Source organism: Salvelinus namaycush, chromosome 9, assembly GCF_016432855.1.
Source record: "Salvelinus namaycush isolate Seneca chromosome 9, SaNama_1.0, whole genome shotgun sequence".
Lineage (NCBI taxonomy): Eukaryota > Metazoa > Chordata > Actinopteri > Salmoniformes > Salmonidae > Salvelinus > Salvelinus namaycush.
The window spans coordinates 6,361,657-6,380,180 of record NC_052315.1 but is presented as its reverse complement, the minus strand read 5'-3'; the positions used below and the strand labels follow the sequence as shown (position 1 = coordinate 6,380,180).

Sequence of the window (18,524 nt, the reverse complement as noted above, 5' to 3'; positions counted from 1 at the left end):
AATCATGGATTGTGGCTTTAGAATACAAAACACAATATATAAGGTAGGGTCTAATATAACTGTATTATTTGTTAAGAAAATCTAATTGGCTATTCTAAGCACTAAGGTTAAAATAGAATGTTTCTGCAGAAGAGTGATATTCTATGGTGTCTGGACGTGTGACCTGCCATTCAATGAAACGCATATTCTATGACTGAGTGGAATTTTTGATTGAATCAAATTAAATTCTACTTCCTTTTATTCAAATTCTACATCCTGTGGGGGTGTGGACAATTTGAATTTCAAGTCATGAGTTGAATGGGATTCAATTCCAAAATTCTGAATTGAGCTCAACCCTGGTAAGCGCTGGGTATCATTTGTCATTTGAAAAACCAACAGTTAAATGTTTTGAAAGTGTGCTTAAGTTTCAGCAATGTGAGAATTTGTTTCATGTCCAAGTTAAATCTGTGGAACATGAATAATCTTTGAACCACCCTTGTTTTGGTCTGTGCAATGGTTTTCAGTAGTCTCTTGTAATTTTTAAATGCAATTCATGATCAAAGATATGACACACTTTTGGAAGTGATTTTACTTTTCAGAAAGCATAGCCTAACCTACATTGATCAGCTGCAAACTATCCCTCACTTTCCTAGTTTTGGCACTCTTAAGTGATCCTGTGATTGGTTTGTATGCGGATTATCAACATGACATAGTGATCAGCATCTCATCAAATGGATGACAGAATTTAGGTTCATTTTTAGCTGAGAGGATATAATAACTTCCTGGTTCCTTACAGGTAGTTTAGTGTCTGAGAACGTTGGCTTCATGTCATCCTCCCGAGTCACATTATTGTTTTTAGGTCTGTTTACGGAGGCTTATCACTCATTCTCTGACGTGAATTTACCCATCAGGCATCACTGCAGCATTCAACAGCATCAGGCAGCACTGCAGCATTAAATGGCACCGAGCCAAGCAGAGGAAAATGGAGGGACTATTTTAAGCCCAAAAAAGGCTATGCGATATTCCCATGATCAATTGGCTGTTAGATAAACCTTGTGTAAATCCTTCCTCTGTTTAGAGATCCTCCTGAGCGGCAACAATTCAGCTGAGCTCCCACTCCCCAATGGCTTCCAGGCCCCTTTACAGTCTTAGGAAACCAGGACGTGGTGCTCAGAGCTGCTGTCTCTGAGTGGGTCAAAGATCAGAGTGAACGCTGGTGTGCTGGCGTCTCTCACTCCCCAACTGCTTTGAAAGGCCATGGGTATATTCCTCCCCACCGACTAGTCTCATGATGGCAGAAATATGCATCGGAAGTTGTATATGAACCAAACATGGACTCTCATTACATTTCTGGCCATGTTGTAGTTCCTTGGGACTTAATATTATAGATTTTATGCTGTGGACTAATTTGGTACACTAACCATAAACACTTTTTTTTTTTAGGTTCATGTAAAGTCAATTGTTTTTGAGTTGTAACGTCACTTAATTCACAGGTACGGAGAATTAATCAAAATGCCCTTTTTTTTTATTGCCCCTCATAAAGCGGTCATGTCCCTACGCACTTACGTTCAGGATTCAGCCTCCTCGTAGTCGTTGTTTGTGACGATGAACTCCTAGCGCAGTAGTTTATGGTGTGTTTATTTTGGCTCCCATGTCCAGTTAGCTTTGCTTTGCTTCATTACCACCCCATCAAGGAGACACTATATAAACTCTGATGAAAGTGACACAGTAGATCGGTCGTTGCGGCCGCAAAACATATATTTTCAGAGAAAAAGACGACGTGTTTAAAATAAGATGACTTGGTCTGTAGTTACATCTGCTTTCAAGATCCTCTTAAGAACTGTAAAAAAGGACACAGCTTTTCTTTAAGTCAAGCACAGTTTTATACATTTCTGAACCATCACACATCCATTCATAGGCTATACATTTTGTATTTGACAAGCTTCCCATTTGCAAAGGTATTGTCTATGTTGCATTTATATATAAACATCCAAGTGGATTATTATAACACTTTGGGGAAAATAGGACTTGTGACTTTTTATAACATCTGTTCACAGTTTATAAAAAACACTTACCAAAACATTGCAGTTAAAATGGGGGGCATTTATAGTGTATTCTTCTTCAGAACTCTGTGTGATGTGGAGGCTGAATGTCTAGTTTATGTGGGAGGAGTGTTTGTCCTTTCAATTGGTAAGCATGTCATCTCCTCCATGGAAATTGTCGATAGCAGACAACCAAATAGCCCAGGGTAGCATGGGAATAGACATTGTATCCACTGAGAGTGTTTCCAGACAGTCTGTCTTCATTCCTTATCTGTCTGGCGGCCTCCTTAAGGACAATCCGACCTGAGCGTTGTAGGGTTTGTCTTTTATTGAGGGTAACTAACTCGACGCACCTATTTGCTGTCTCATTTTACTCCTAATGTTCAGCAATCTCTGTACAGAATCTGAGGGCCTCTTCTTTCTGGCCAAAGTGTTTGACAGAGATCGGCATCTCCTTTCGTTTTGCCCTTGAGAGCACACGGTGTTTTCTTTAATAGCTCCGAATCCACAGAAGTGATGCTCAAGGAAGGTGTCTTGTCACCTGAACCCCTGGACAACTCAAGCCTGGTCTGTCTTTTTTCACGTGACTTTCTGGTTCGAATTATTTCCTTTTGCACTACACATAACTGACATGCTCTTCGGGTTTGCAATCCTCATTCTCTGTAAGGAGCAGAGTGTCCAGTACAAAGCTAGCAGAGGACTGCATGGGCGCTTGCCGTCGCCTCGGCGGGCTCTGATAGCTCACCGGCTCGATGCCGTTCTTCATCCCCCGCTTCATAAACAGCTTGGAGTTTTCTGCCACAGATGAATGGAAGGAGATCCGTGTCAGATTCCTGCAGCCATGCTGTTCCCTAGTTTGCCTGGCTGGCGTGTTAGTGGTGCTGCTGTAGTTACAGGTGATGTAGCGTGTGAAGGCCTGGCGGAAGGTCTTGTTGAAGAGGGTGTAGACCAGCGGATTGATGCCCGACGACACGTAGCCCACCCACACGAAGATCTCCATCAGACGGCCGATCACATGGACGTCGCAGCTGGCGCAAAGCACAGAGGTGATGTTGGTGATGAAGAATGGGCACCACATGACCACAAACAGAAGGAAGACGATGCCCAGCACCTTGGAGGCACGCTGCTCATTGGTCAGGTTCTGCATGGACTTCTTGCCTATGGTGGACATGCGACGGATGGGGATCTCGTCAACTATGATTGGGTTGGCGGGAGAAATGGATTTTCCTGGCATTTTCTCCGTTGTGGGAGAAGCCACGGACTGCTCCCCCTGGAAGACTGAGGAGACGGTTGGGCGAGTGAAGCGTTGGGTCACCTTTGACCTTAGCAGAAAGGCTTTCTTGCGCAGCACCTGGATGGTGAGCAGGTAGATGACCATCATGATAGTCAAAGGGATGAAAAAAGCTGTCATTGAGCCAAACATGATGAATTCTCGGAAGCTGTCTGGTTTCAGTAGGCATGTGTGGTTGCTGTTAAAGGTGACATTGTTGGGAAGATGGTAGTTTCTCAGCCCCTTGATGGGAATGGGAATTGCGATACCTGTGTGAGAGAGAGAAAAGTTTGGTCAGTCAAATCATCAATCCAAACTTTGTTGTCTCTACACAGTGTTAGATGGAAAGACTAACAACTTTGGTTGTTTGGGATTAAATGTGTTTTGGGAGTAGAGACAGGATCTTCTCACAGCCAGTGGACACTTTATGCTGCTTTTCTTTTTGCATTTTATTATAGGACATGAAATGTCCACATCTGCTTTTCCTTTTGATGCTGCCAGAGTACAACTCTGTTTAAAGCTTCAGGCTTTCACCACTGAGGACAGCAGAGGTAGCGCAAAGGGTCATTCTGGGACTTCTGGAAGTTCTCATTCTTTGCTTAAAAATCAAATAAACAAACCATATATTGCCAGCTATAATACAGTGACCGTGAGCACTACACCCTGGACGAAGAGACCCTTCTACTGTCGTGGCGTCTAAGTGCTGCTCGCGTAACTCTCTAAGCAATAGTCTGGTTTTGCTCACCGAAAGAAAGTCGATGTGTAGAACCTTAGCCCTGAGGTGAAAACTGAGAGCGTGCTGTTGTGAACGAGTCTGAACGCCCTATGAATTCCATTAACCTGCTAGTAAGCATGTCGTTGGATGGTGTATACCATGTGTATCCTGTACATGTGACCTAATAAAACTTTAAACTTGATTAATGCCAGGCTGAACTCTGCCAAGTCCTCACACCAGTCTCCTAAATGCTTCAGCCAGAGGAACCGTCATGGCTAACGATGTTAATGAGAATAGGGGTGTTAAATTTCATTTCATACTGGAAAGCTTATATATATATATATATATATAACGGATAACATATCATTTAAATGGAAACCAGTGTGCTTATTTACCAAGGGTTCACTGGCCAGTCATTAACAATACAGACTCGAACAGTAGACAAAGTGATAAGAAGCCCATCAATCACAAAAATAAAACAATGTTTGTCTCTTATTGGACTTTGTCAAATTACCCATTTGGGTATATGCTTAACATTGGGCCAAATATGGGAAACCCAGTTTGTCTGACGTTCCCTCGTATGAAACATGTTCTGTGTGAAGAGAATTCCAGTGGTTCAGCTGCTCCATCTCCCCCTTGTTTATGGACTAAAACTTATGGTCCTTAGCTTTATCCCTTGCCCCTTATCCTCTTCAGTCCAAATGTCCTTTTGTCTCGTAACCTAATTTTACTGAAAATACCAGAGGCTCTTTAGCGTTGCTTTGCTATTCAGTTTTGTAAAATTGCAGGTTCCTATCTGTTCCGCAGTGCACATTTTATGCTTATTGTGAAGAGTCAAATGGTTACTGGTCCAGGAGTCCTCAAATAAGGTTGTGGTTTGAATGCTTGGTTTTGTCTTGAATGTTATTTTGGCTTAAACTTTTCTGAAAACAAATCTGTAATCCATAGCGTTGTAGCAACTTTGTAAAGGCGTTGTACTGCTCAAAGATAGCGCACATATTTTTTTGCAATTGTAAGCCTTGTGTTGTTTCACTACGCTCATCACAAGGGCAGTGAAGCTAATTTAATTCCTGGGGGCATACTCTATAATTTAAACCTCCCTTTTTAATTTGATGCTGGTTTTGTGTAAATCTCTCTGGCTCATTAACTGTGTTTTTCCCACAGGTCCCCCTTGACTGCTAACACTATGATGCTCTGTTACTGTTTTACAATGTGTTAGTCGGGGTTAAGTTTAAGCGAGGTACTGTACGTAAACGTTTTTAAATAGCTTTTATTGCATCTGGCTTTTCTGAGACATGTCACGTGACAGTAGCTAAGGAATTGAACCGCAATGACATAGCGTAAAAAAACTGGTTCAGACAACGCATTGGAGAATGATCCTGATATCAACACAGGACCAAAACAAACAGAGCAGCTTACCAATAGATATGAACCACACCACTGCTATCTTGGCCATGGCTTTGGCCCTGGACTTATACTGGCTGTGCTGAATGGGCTTCTTGATGGCGATGTAGCGGTCCAGTGAGATGGCACACAGGTGCATGATGGACGCTGTGGAGAACAGGACGTCCAGGAAGAGCCAGATTGGGCAGAGAAACTCCGGAAGAGGCCACCCGGAATCTGAGAAACAGACAGATGATGGGAAGCATTGGATTGTTAGCTGCTCTCATAGGCCAATACAGAACCATTTGAGATTTAAGCCATGCCTTTCTCGACAAATTCTCAAACTTCATTACTGTGGTGCTAAATCTTTCTTTTTTTTCACCCTGAGGGGAGCCTATTTGGATTTCAGTGACTAAGTCATTGTAAAAATCTACATAATAGCCATTAAAGTAATTTATTACCATCTACACTGAACAAAAATATAAAACGCAATATGTAAAGTGTATGAGCTGAAATAAAAGAACCCAGAAATGTTCCATATGTGCAAAAAACTTCTCTTGATTTTGTGCACAAATTTGATTATATCCATGTTAGTGAGCATTTCTCCAGTGATGTAAAGTACTTACCCCCCCAAATAACGACTTAAGTAAAAAGTTCTTATCTGTACAACTTTTACTCCACTAAATTCCTAAAGAAAAGAATGTACTTTTACTCCATACATTTTCCCTCCCACCCAAAAGTACTTGTTACGTTTTGAATGCTTAGCCTTAGCAGGACAGGAAAATGTGGTCTGATTGACATACTTATCAACAGAACCTCCCTGGTCATCCCTACTGCCTCTGAACTGGTGGACTCACTAAACACATGCTTCGTCGGAGCGTGCCCCTGGCTATCTGTAAATAAATGTTTTTTTAAAAACTAGGAAATGTGGCCATCTGCTTTGCTCAATATAAGGAATTTGAACTGATTTATACTTTTACTTTTGATAGTTAAGTGTGTGCATATATAAAACCAAATACTTTTAGACTTTTAATCAAGTAGTATTTTACTGGGTGACACCTTAATAGAAAATTAATCATTACTTTTACTCAAGCATGACAATTGGGTACTTTTTACACCACTGCATTTCTCCTTTGCCAAGATAATCCATCCACCTAACAGGTGTTGAATATCAAGAAGCTGATTAAACAGCACGATCATTACACAGGTGCATCTTGTGCTGGGGAATAAAAGCCACTAAAATGTACAGTTATGTCACACAACACAATTCCACAGTTGTCTCAAGTTTTGAGCTAGTGTGCAATTGGCATTCTGACTGTAGGAATTTCCATCAGAGCTGTTGCTAGATAATTTAATGTAAATTTCTCTACCATAAGCCGCCTACGTCATTTTACAGAATTTGGCAGTACGTCCAACCGATCTCGTAACCGCAGACCACGTGTAACCATTCCAGCCCAGGACCTCCACAATCGGCTTCTTCACCTGTGGGATTGTCTAAGACCAGCGACCCGGACAACTGATGAAACTGAAGAGTATTTCTGTCTGTAATAAAGCCCTTTTGTGGTGAAAAACTCATGATTGGCTGGGCCTGGCTCCCCCAGTGGGGGGGGGGCCAGGCTCCCCCTTCTCAGGCCCACCCATGGCTGCGCCCCTGACCAGTCGTGAAATCCATAGGTTAGGGTTTAATTCATTTATTTAAATTGACTGATTTTCCTTATATGAATTGTAACTCAGTAAAATCGTTGAAATTGTTGCGTTTATAATGTCAAGGACTACATGGGCTTGTGTGTGTGTCGGAGGCAAATAGAGATTTGTCAAAGACGCCAAAATAAAAGGTGGAAATCTGGGATATTTTTCTAATAGGAAATGAAGTGTGAAGATGTTGGACATTTAGTCATGCCATTTCTCTTACTTTAGTGGCCTATGACACAGGTGTTTTATGTTTTTAATTCCTGAGGAGGAAGTAGCCCGTTTTGAAAATGGGACTAATTTCTGATTAGTCCCATTTTGTCCAGCAAACCTTTTGCGTTCTAAACAGAACTTGTGTTGTGGACATCAGTGACGCCACCAGCATTGGGGAGATGCGTTTCAATAGCTAATGATTTAAAACCATCTCTGATGTAAAGAATTCTGTTCATTTTAGTAAATAGTTAATTTACTGCCGAGAAATGCTTCTTATGACTATTTGTATGGAGCTGAAACCGCTATGTTCTTGATGTAGATGTGTTCTGGCCCCTTCTCACCAGACGTGTTTGTTTATTTTGGGTCCCGGGCGTGAAATTGCACCATAATTGGGCTGGATTGTGTGTTGGAAAGGTTCTTGAATGATTTTCTTGTTAACCTGTTTTGCTGATGGATTGTATTTCATAATTCAAGCATTAGTGGATATGTTTATTTTTTTGTTAATTAACAAGTATTACTTTTAATTGTGTATACATATTAAATGATCAAATAAATACACAGTTGATCACAATATTTTAGTGTTTTACATGTACCCTATGAATGTAATGGGCATTCATTTTATTGGGGGTCTACTGCACACCATTTCAGGGGCTTTGTTCAGCTCCACGCACCACTTGCCTTTTCTCCTTTTTTAATTTAGAAATACATTTACATTTAAGTCATTTAGCAGACGCTCTTATCCAGAGCGACTTACAAATTGGTGCATTCACCTTATGATATCCAGTGGAACAACCACTTTACAATAGTGCATCTAAATCTTTTAAGGGGGGGGGGGGGGTTAGAAGGATTACTTTATCCTATCCTAGGTATTCCTTAAAGAGGTGGTGTTTCAGGTGTCTCCGGAAGGTGGTGATTGACTCCGCTGACCTGGCGTCGTGAGGGAGTTTGTTCCACCATTGGGGTGCCGGAGCAGCGAACAGTTTTGACTGGGCTGAGCGGGAACTGTACTTCCTCAGAGGTAGGGAGGCGAGCAGGCCAGAGGTGGATGAACGCAGTGCCCTTGTTTGGGTGTAGGGCCTGATCAGAGCCTGAAGGTACGGAGGTGCCGTTCCCCTCACAGCTCCGTAGGCAAGCACCATGGTCTTGTAGCGGATGCGAGCTTCAACTGGAAGCCAGTGGAGAGAGCGGAGGAGCGGGGTGACGTGAGAGAACTTGGGAAGGTTGAACACCAGACGGGCTGCGGCGTTCTGGATGAGTTGTAGGGGTTTAATGGCACAGGCAGGGAGCCCAGCCAACAGCGAGTTGCAGTAATCCAGACAGGAGATGACAAGTGCCTGGATTAGGACCTGCGTCGCTTCCTGTGTGAGGCAGGGTCGTACTCTGCGAATGTTGTAGAGCATGAACCTACAGGAACGGGCCACCGCCTTGATGTTAGTTGAGAACGACAGGGTGTTGTCCAGGAGCACGCCAAGGTTCTTAGCGCTCTGGGAGGAGGACACAATGGAGTTGTCAACCGTGATGGCGAGATCATGGGATATTTTCTGTGGGAAATATTTTCTGTGGGATATTTATACTTTGATAGGTAGGCTACTTTCTAAGAGTATATTTTTTTGTGGGCCATTTTGTAATGGCTGTCATCTGTCTATTTAATATGGGCAAAGAATTTTTTCCGATGGGAATAATAATCAACAAATTCTACGTGAGGATATTGTGTGCTTATACCAGATTTAAAAAAAAAAAAAAAAAAAAAAAAAAAAAAAATCTGTCTGCTGGTAAAGTTTCTGATATAAGTGTTGCCAAGGCTACAGAGGTGTCCATCCAAGGCCACATTTCTAAGACAAACGTGTGAAGTCCTTGCAGTACACCAGCTTCAAGAGAGAGGGAGAGGAAGAGAATTCTATGAAAACAGAGCTACCAACCTCTAGGGTGAGGTCACCATTCCAGAGTTGGGAAAAAGCTGATTTGGACTCAAATAAAAACAAAGCTGAGATCGCTGTCTTGGTAAAGGGCTGTGTCTGAGTAGTATTATTGTCATTATGTTAATCATGATTATTGCTTATTTTTTAGAAAATGTCCCCGTTCCAGCAAATACCGGGGTGTAAACGATCTGACCTGAGTCATTGATGTCTGTCAGGCTCTGATTATACAAGACATGCCCACAGTTCTTAAGGGCTTCCATATTTTATATGAGAATCCTTTTGTTCTTCTGTAAGAGGAACTCATCCTAAATCTGGTAAAAGCTGATCTAGTTGTCACAATTGTTTTATAGTCTTTCTGTATGATATACAGTGCCTTCGGAAAGTATTCAGACCCCTTGACTTTTTCCACATTCTGTTACGTTACAGCCGTATTCTAAAATTGATGAAGGGGAAAAACTATTTAAATCAATCTACACACAATACCCCAAAGGCAAAAACAGGTTTTTAGAAATGTTTGCCAACTTATTAAAAATAAAACTGATATCACATTTACATAAGTATTCAAACTCTTTCCTCAGTGCTTTGTTGAAGCACCTTTGGCAGCGATTACAGCACTGAGTCTTCTTTGGTATGATGCTACAAGCTTGGCACACCTGTATTTGGGGAGTTTCTCCCATTCGTTCTTGCTGCACAGCTATTTTCAGGTCTCTCCAGAGATGTTTGATAGGGTTCAAGTCCGGGCTCTGGCTGGACCTCATGGACATTGAGACTTGTCCCGAAGCCACTCTTGCGTTGTCTTGGCTGTGTGCTTAGGGTCGTTGTTCTGTTGGAAGTTGAACCTTCACCCCAGTCTGAGGTCCTTTGCGCTCTGGCGCAGGTTTTCATCAAGGATCTCTACATTGCTCCATTCATCTTTCCCTCTCCTGACTTGTCTCCCAGTCCCTGCCGCTGAAAAATATCCCCACAGCATGATGACCATGCTTCACTGTAGGGATGGTGCCAAGCTTCTTCCAGACGTGACACTTGGCATGGATGTCAAAAAGTTCAATCTTGGTTTCATCAGAACAGAGAATCTTGTTGCTCATGGTCTGAGTCTTTAGGTGCCTTTTGGCAAACTCCAAGCGGGCTGTCGTGCCTTTTTATTGAGGAGTGGCTTCCGTCTGGCCACTCTACCATAAAGGCATGATTGGTGGAGTGCTGCAGAGATGGTTGTCCTTCTGGAAGGTTCTCCCATCTCCACAGAGGAGCTCTGTCAGTGACCATCGGGTTCTTGGTCACCTCCCTGACCAAGGCCCTTCTCCCCCGATTGCTCAGTTTGCCGGGCGGCCAGCTTAAGGAAGAGTCTTGGTGGTTCCAAACTTCTTCCATTTAACATTGATGGAGACCACTGTGTTCTTGGGGACCTTCAATGCTGCAGAAATTCTGTGGTACCCTTCCCTAGATCTTTGCCTCGTCACAATCCTGCACCTGAAACAATTTTTTTTGACCTCATGGCTTGGTTTTTGCTCTGACATGCACTGTCAACTGTGGGACCTTCTATAGACTGGTGTGTGCCTTTCCAAATCATGTCCAATCAATTGAATTTAGCACAGGAGGACTCCAATCAAGTTGCAGAATAATCTCAAGGATGATCAATGGAAACAGGATGCACCTGAGCTCAATTTCGAGTCTCATAGCAAAGCGTCTAAATACTTAGGTAAATTAGCTATTTCTGTTTTATTTTTAAGAAATTTGCCAACATTTCTACAACTGTTTTCGCTTTGTCATTATGGGGTATTGTGTGTGTGTGGGTTACTGAGGATTTTTATTTTTTATTTTATATATTTTAGAATAAGGCTGCAATGTAACAAAATGTGGAAAATGTCAAGTGGTCTGAATACTTTCCGAAGGCACTGTAGATTAGGGGTGTCTCAATCAGTATGCAGGTTTTTGGTTTTTCCTTTTGAGACCTAGAAAACCAGGTGAGGGGAGTTCCTTACTAATTAATGACCTTAAATCATCAATTAAGTACAAGGGTGGAGTGAAAACCCGCGGACACTCGGCACTCCGTGGAATTTGATTGACAATCGATGTCCCACAGATGAAAATAATTGTCTTCTTTTGAAGGCTTTAACAACAGGCCTTCTAGAGTTTTCTATTCTGCACCGACGTCCTTCAAGGCAGCATTAATTCATACGTTGTATTTTTCTCTGTATAAAGCTCTCTGCCAGAGCACTAAATGGATCGCTTGGAGGTGTTGTTTACATTTTTAAATCAGGCATGTTTTGACTTAATGACATTTTCCAGGGTTCTCAAAATGAATTATGGTGAAGTTTAGGCTAAAAGACCGTGCTGGTTGAGTGGGAAACGTATATCTAAACCTAGGCCCTACCAGTCGTGTGTGTGTGTGTGTGGAGACAGGGTAAGTCTGGGGTCGAAGCTTGTCTTGCAAAAGAGTGACCTCTCCCTGAAACAGTTTTAAGCTCATTAGTGAAGAAGGGTAAGAATGTTCTGTCGTCATCCTCTTATGGCCTGGTGGGCTATTTCGTGAAATCTTAATCTTCATTCTACTCTTCACTCTGATGATAGAACAATGAACAAGTTTTCTGCACTGCCAGGTCTTATGCCACGGCCCAAATATATTCAGGTAAACATTTATCTGTCCGCCATGTAAACACTTCTCATGGTGCTACCTCGTAAATATGGCGCTATGGTTAGTGCATTCCCCCTCCCCTCCCGAATCCTTCAAATAGCTTTTCTTTAATTGTTCTCTCTCGTCACCCAAGCCTTAGTCAGCTGTATGTTTTTAGTTTAGCGCTGTATGTTTTTTAGTTTAGCACTGTAGTCAGTCTACAGTGCAGCCTTCTAACCTTTGGAACCATGTCATTTTTCAATGTGTTGGCTATAAGCCTTACATTCATCTGCTGGGCAGATGTGGAAGGGGCCCTCAGGACTTCTTTACAGCTCTTATCGAAAGCAATTGCACACTAGACATGCCCTCCTCCAGTAAAATGTTTAATTTTGGAAGAAGGTCTAATTATGATTGGGCTCACTTAACTCATTAATATTGGATGTTTTGAGGTGCTGATGGGAAGTTCGTCTTTTTATTTTATTTTTAAATGACTGATCTTTTCAACTCCGTTCACTCCAAAATAATCTTAGTTCATTAGATTCAGTAAGGACCCCCTACTGATGAACAAAGAACTAAAAAGTCAAACTAAAAATAATCATGATTCTACAAGCCGCACGTTCACCATAGGGGGCTTATTGGATCTGTAATTTGTGACTGAGACATATAAAAGTGTGATTCAAACCGTGTACATTTGTGATTGATAGGCATACAAATAGTTATTTATTGATACCTTTGGAATGAGGTCTAGTTGCTGCCGCAACCGAAATGGATTGTGAACGACTCTTGGCGGGAAAGCAGTTGGTTGACTATCGAGAGAGGAGATTAGCACAATATCGTTTGCGAACTGCAGCATTTTTTTCTGGATCAAGAAGGGACTTAGGTGGTGGGTGTGGCTGGGGTGTTTCAGATGACGTTTTAACGCCCCAATTTTGGTGGTGTAGAGTTTATTTTTAATTTTTTTAAATTTAAACCAATTTCCTGCAATTCTAAACATTTCTCCATGGAGCTGAGAATTTTTCCCGTTGCTGTTTTAAAGCTAGTTTCCTGCTATACGATGCGTTTTGCCGTGGCTAATGCTGTTATTTTGCTCAACCTAACAATTAATACTGCATTGTTTTCGGAATTTTCTATTTTCCCTGACTGTCTAGCTTTAATTCTGGTGATCAGTTAGTTATCTAAGATTATATTATTTACAAATATTTAGGTCCATTTATCTGGAAAACGCTGGAAAACGCTTCAGCGGCCCGTCCAAGGATTATTATGGCAGAAAAATCCCTGTTCTTCGATAGCATTCAATAATTAATTGCATTCATTTGTGCACCTTGCAATCAATTAGCAGTTCTAAACATGTACGCTGCAGCACAATCTAGAGTAGCGCGTATTAATGCTGCTCTTCATTTCGGCTAGCGGATCAAACATACGACAAAAATAAATGTACAAGTAACTTGGGGGGGGGGGATACAACTCTTTGGTCAGTAAAAGAGTCGAACTGCACTTCACTAGTTTGAGGCAATGGCTATTACTAGCTATTACTTTAAGTTTATTTTAAGCAAATGGTTGTTGTGGTTTATTGGGAATTTAGAGAGTAGTGTTTAATGGGGGTGATATATTAGCGGTGACAATACTGTAGTTACAACATCTCGTCTCTGTCCTCTGGTAAATGTCAGGTGGTATTTGGAAGTTTACGCTGATTCCCTCTTGCCATTTGCCTGAACACACTGTTCTTAGAGCTGTAGGCCTGGATGTACACAGGCCTTAACTGGCCCACCCTGCCGAGTGGCTCTAAAGGGTCGGCGTGAAGCACACACAGGCCGGATCCTCTCCTTTCCCTCCGTCTAGGCCGGATCCTCTCCTTTCCCTCCGTCTAGGCCGGATCCTCTCCTTTCCCTCCGTCTAGGCCGGATCCTCTCCTTTCCCTCCGTCTAGGCCGGATCCACTCCTTTCCCTCCGTCTAGGCCGGATCCACTCCTTTCCCTCCGTCTAGGCCGGATCCACTCCTTTCCCTCCGTCTAGGCCGGATCCACTCCTTTCCCTCCGTCTAGGCCGGATCCACTCCTTTCCCTCCGTCTAGGCCGGATCCACTCCTTTCCCTCCGTCTAGGCCTGATCCTCTCCTTTCCCTCCGTCTAGGCCCGATGGATGGAGCCCCCCCCCCCCCCCACTACACAGTTAGTCTCGTGCCCACTGTTTGCACGGCACATATGGTTCTTATACAAAGATGGTGCCTGTTTTCTGAAAGCATGACTTGAGATCAGATTCCTGCCAAGCACAGTCGAGGTGGGGTTTACTCCAACAACGTTTACTCCAACAACATGAATGAGGAGTAGTGGCTCGACTATAAATTCTGTGTCAGGAGACAGGGGACTCTGCTAGAGAGGGAGCGTTTTAATTCTGCACTTTGAAACACAGCTGCATTTGTGGGGCGGCAGGTAACCTAATGGTTAGAGCGTTGGGCTAGTAACCGAAAGGTTGCTGGATCGAATGCCCGAGTTGACAAGGTAAAAATCTGTCCATCTGCCCCTGAACAAGGCAGTTAACCCACTGTTCCCCGGTAGGCCGTCATTGAAAATAAGAATTTGTTCTTAACTGACTTGCCTAGTTAAATAAAGGGTGAATAAATAAATTGTAAAGCTACGTCACTTAATGGAATCGAATGCAAATCTTTTCAGTTCGCTCTTATATCTGTATTTTTCCCTCGCGACCTAAGTGAGTGTGAGAGCCGAGGGAGAGGTTGGTTTGTGATTGGAAAGTCGTTTGTGAAAGTCATGCAGAAATTGGGTCATCGTGATCATTAGTACCTGATGTGAATGTGCCTCTGCTGTAATTACACAGCCAAAGGAAGTACCTTGTATATTGTCCACTATCTTGTGTTTTTGCCATATGCTATAATTTGTTTATACTGTAGCTGGCGGAGATTCAGCAGCATCTCTCGTGGTGTCCGATTTTTAAACACTTCTGTTCTTGAATTATTATATTATAAATATGCATGCTTATTTTTTTTGATCGGTGGTTCAGTTAAACAAAAGAAGGCGGCAAATTCTTGTCATCGAATGCTAGATCTGCTAGATCCAATTAAAACTATTTTGGCTACCTACAGTGGTGGATTTCTGCTTTGCAATGCACATTTCCAGGTGTTTCTCTGGTCTCAACTGACAGCAGCTTTGTAATAGCGGCTCCATGGGAACTGGGGTGACCAAGTGCAATTTAGACCTGATTGATGGGAGCCAAGCTAAACACAAGTAAGAGGCCAGCCTTTGTGCTTGAATCAGCTGCTGTGTTGGGGCCAAAAATAATAATTCAAGTTGATGTTGAGGCAATCATGGTGTTGCAGTTCTATGAACTGGTCACACTTATAGGATCAGTACATTTTACTGTCAGCTATGGTTGGGTTGTATACAGATGTTCATACCTAAACCCTGTACCGTCCTGGGAGTATACAGTATTATCGTCAGTGCAAACAAGTGGACATTTTATTTTAAAAATGTAACAATAAATACATTTTATGATTTAAACAAAACGCACGCGAACGTAAACTAATTGCGAAGACAGACACCTCAGTTCATAAAGTTGTACAATTAACTCAGAAGTTTTTCTGCACACAGAAAACAAATATTAGATAGCAAAAATGTTGATCCAGGAGGGGGTTGATTGTCTCTGCTGTAACCAAGAAGCTTGATCTTGCCATCTTGATCTTGCCATCTAGACACTTGGTTAGTCAACCAAATGCATAGCTGGAGCCCTGAGCTGGTGAGAATTTATTTGGCCTATCTTAGATAGTTAAACTTATAATTCTAAGATATGTAGCTGGAAACCATTAGTAGGATCGTCACATAAGTTTCCATGTGCTCTTTGAGCCAGTCATATATGGTATGTTGAATGGCTTCTTAATTTTGCCTGTTCCATAATTTTTTTCATTAAGAATGCCATCTGCTTGATCTATTGACACAAGTTGACGGCAGGTATTTATTTTAAAAGAACCAATTGAACATTTTGTGTTTGAAAATCATACCGTGGGTATTTTAAAATACCCCATATACAGTATTCCGCCCAACCCTAGTATCAGCAGGGTCTTGAGTTACAAGTGGTTGAATGAAGGTACCAATGAATGGGTCCTTTCTGATGGCAAGGCAAGAGGTCAACCGTGTTGAGGTGACTTACTGTAGAGCACAGTGATGAGGGCAATGGGCATCACCAGGAGTCCCACCAGCAGGTCGGCCACCGCCAGGGACATCAGGAAGTAGTTGGTGGCATTCTGCAGCTTCCTCTCCAGCGACACTGCCAGGATGACCAGGATGTTGCCCCCAATGGTGGGGATGATGACCATAATGATGAGCAAGGCGGCCCAGCGTAGCTGAGCACCAGCCACCTCCCCGGACCCCGAACCGTTGGCCGCCAGCGGGGGTGCCTCTGGCTGGGACATGCTGCTGTGGAGAGGACGGCTGGGCTGGGCGCGGGTTGGGGCTCTGCTCTGGCTGGTTCAGGGGGGTTGGTCAGCATGGTCACAGGGTCCCGCGAGCAGGGGCAGGGGTGGGTGGAGGGCAGCTCAGGTCCAGTACACAGGGCGGTGGCTCATACTAGGGCGCACCGTATAAACCAAAAGGGCCACAATCAAAAAAGCCCAGAAGTTTTGGAGCTGAACAGGTTGCCTCAAAACGTGTTCAAGGCAGTAATCCAAGCACAGAATGTAGCTCCACAGTAAAAGGGGTGTTGTCTGACTCGTAATCCGGGCGCCGTTGTCTTCTGGTTTGTGTACGCTCTACAACAGGCCAGTTTCTACTAAAAGTTTTAGAAGGAAACAAAAGAGACAATGTTAAACCCCTTGGACATTAGTTTCCGTGTGAAGACCTAATGATGAGAGACATTTATCATAACAAATGTCATGGGATTTTCCTCCACAGCCATTAGTATTGTTTCTAGACCAAGGAAACGGCTATCGGCTGTAATCACTGCTTGCTTGCGCGCTGAACTCTGGCATGTTTTTCTACATTTTTTTTTGTGTGTGTTTAAAACAATTTTTTATCAACTGCTAACATGTTCGTTCTGGGTCTCTTTGTGTAGTGGTTTGAACATTTTATTTTCAAACAAAATGTTTAAACACGTAAGGTTAAAAACGATTGCATGGCATAAAAAAATACATGGCTAGAATTATTTCTTGAACTAATGTTAAATTATGCAGGGTTCCGTTTTGAACATACAATTTAAGAAAGTTTATGGTTAATTTTCATTTCACTTTTGAAAGCAATTTTATTTGTAAAAATAATTTCCTTAATTTTCCCCTATTGCTTTGTAGTGTGTATATAGTTACTTGTAACACGTATAGCTTATTCACTGCATATCATAGTGGTTTAGGTCTGTGGCACTAGGGTAATTGTGATTTCCCCCTCTATTTTTATAGATAAAAGTTATGCAAACACAAGCATATTTGGTCATTATTTAATTGACAATAATATTACACTCAATATAGTCACATCCTCTAAATAGTTTCTACATGTTTTTTTCCCATGTCATCATTAATAGTAACTCATACATTTTATATCTTCCTTTAAAGTTAACAGTCTGACGTTAACTCAAGCACAGCTCAGAAGTTCTCAGCCTTTTTGATCAAAAACAGTAACCATTTCCTGTAGATTTTACTGATTTTTATTTTAGAATGATGAACAAATAGTTTGTCTTTCTTACCTTCATCAAAGGCAACAGCCCTTGTGTCCTGTACATTTGTATCGCCTTCTGAGCTGCTATATAATCCACATTTTTTCAATCGTGCAAAAACCAGTGCTGTTCATCACCAAACAACTCAATCCTCAAACTCCTTCAGTGACTGCTTTTTTCCCCTTGTCCCCGCTCATGTTTTTATACTTAGAACTCCTCTAAAATCAAAAAATATCACAGGCAGCCCTTGTGAAAATAATTGCCTAATATTATCTCACTTCGGTGCATTCCATCCTGAGGAAATTCCTTTGTCCCGCTTGTTGGATGAGCCCCCGGTTTCGATTCGCATCACCTACCGCGATCACAGGTTGAAAACTTTCAGATGTCCCGTCTCCCCCCTCTCGCACTCCGTCTCTCACTCTGTCATACTGCTTCTCCATCCCCCTTTCTCCCTCCTATCTCTCTCTCTCACCACCTCACTTATCCATGAGTCAGGCTAGGGAGAAGACAGATGAATGTCTCAGAGCTGGCCAAATGCCGGTGTTTCTGGGAGGCAATTTCCTTCAACACAGCCGACTTACTGTTTATATTTGTCTCTTTCTGTTCTCTCCTCCAGTAGAGGCTGGGGATGGTGGTTGGAGGAGGAGAGAGTTTTTAGTTGTGTAGGTTAAATGTTGCTCCACGTGTCCTGTTGAAACAGCATTTTCACTTTTTTTTTTGTTGATAAAAACTAAAAACACATTTTCCGGTTGATGGTTATATAACAAATTGCAGAGACAAGTTTTTTTGTCTCCCTTTCCATGCTTGTACAGGGGGTTATGTTTGGCATCTCAAATCTCGCTTAACTTGACAGCCTAACCGCCAAGTCGGAGCAATTGTCTTTTGATTAGAACAAAGGCCAAAGGTCGCCCCCCTCCTCGCCTGATTCCTATGTGAATCACTTGGATGCTCCTGATCCTCTGATGTTAGGAGTTGCCCAGGGACTTCCTGTTAGCGCCTCACAGACATCTGTTTTCCACCTTTCTGCATTAACGCTGCGGATGCTACTTGAAAAC

At 42.5% G+C, this 18,524-nt stretch overlaps 2 protein-coding genes across 4 annotated transcripts in view; one reads left to right on the top strand and one right to left on the bottom strand.

Moving 5' to 3' along the window:
- psmd1 (proteasome 26S subunit, non-ATPase 1) overlaps positions 1-18,524 on the top strand; it is a 60,976-nt gene that overhangs the window by 14,292 nt on the left and 28,160 nt on the right. The gene's annotated exons all lie outside the window — the stretch shown is intronic.
- On the bottom strand, positions 1,857-17,935 carry LOC120053626 (5-hydroxytryptamine receptor 2B-like). Its single transcript, XM_039000776.1, has 4 exons — positions 17,500-17,935; positions 15,979-16,596; positions 5,426-5,626; positions 1,857-3,560 (listed from the first exon to the last, which is right to left on the bottom strand). The coding sequence occupies exons 2-4, from the start codon at positions 16,238-16,240 to the stop codon at positions 2,638-2,640; spliced, it is 1,386 nt and encodes a 461-aa protein (XP_038856704.1). The 5' UTR covers positions 16,241-16,596; positions 17,500-17,935; the 3' UTR covers positions 1,857-2,637.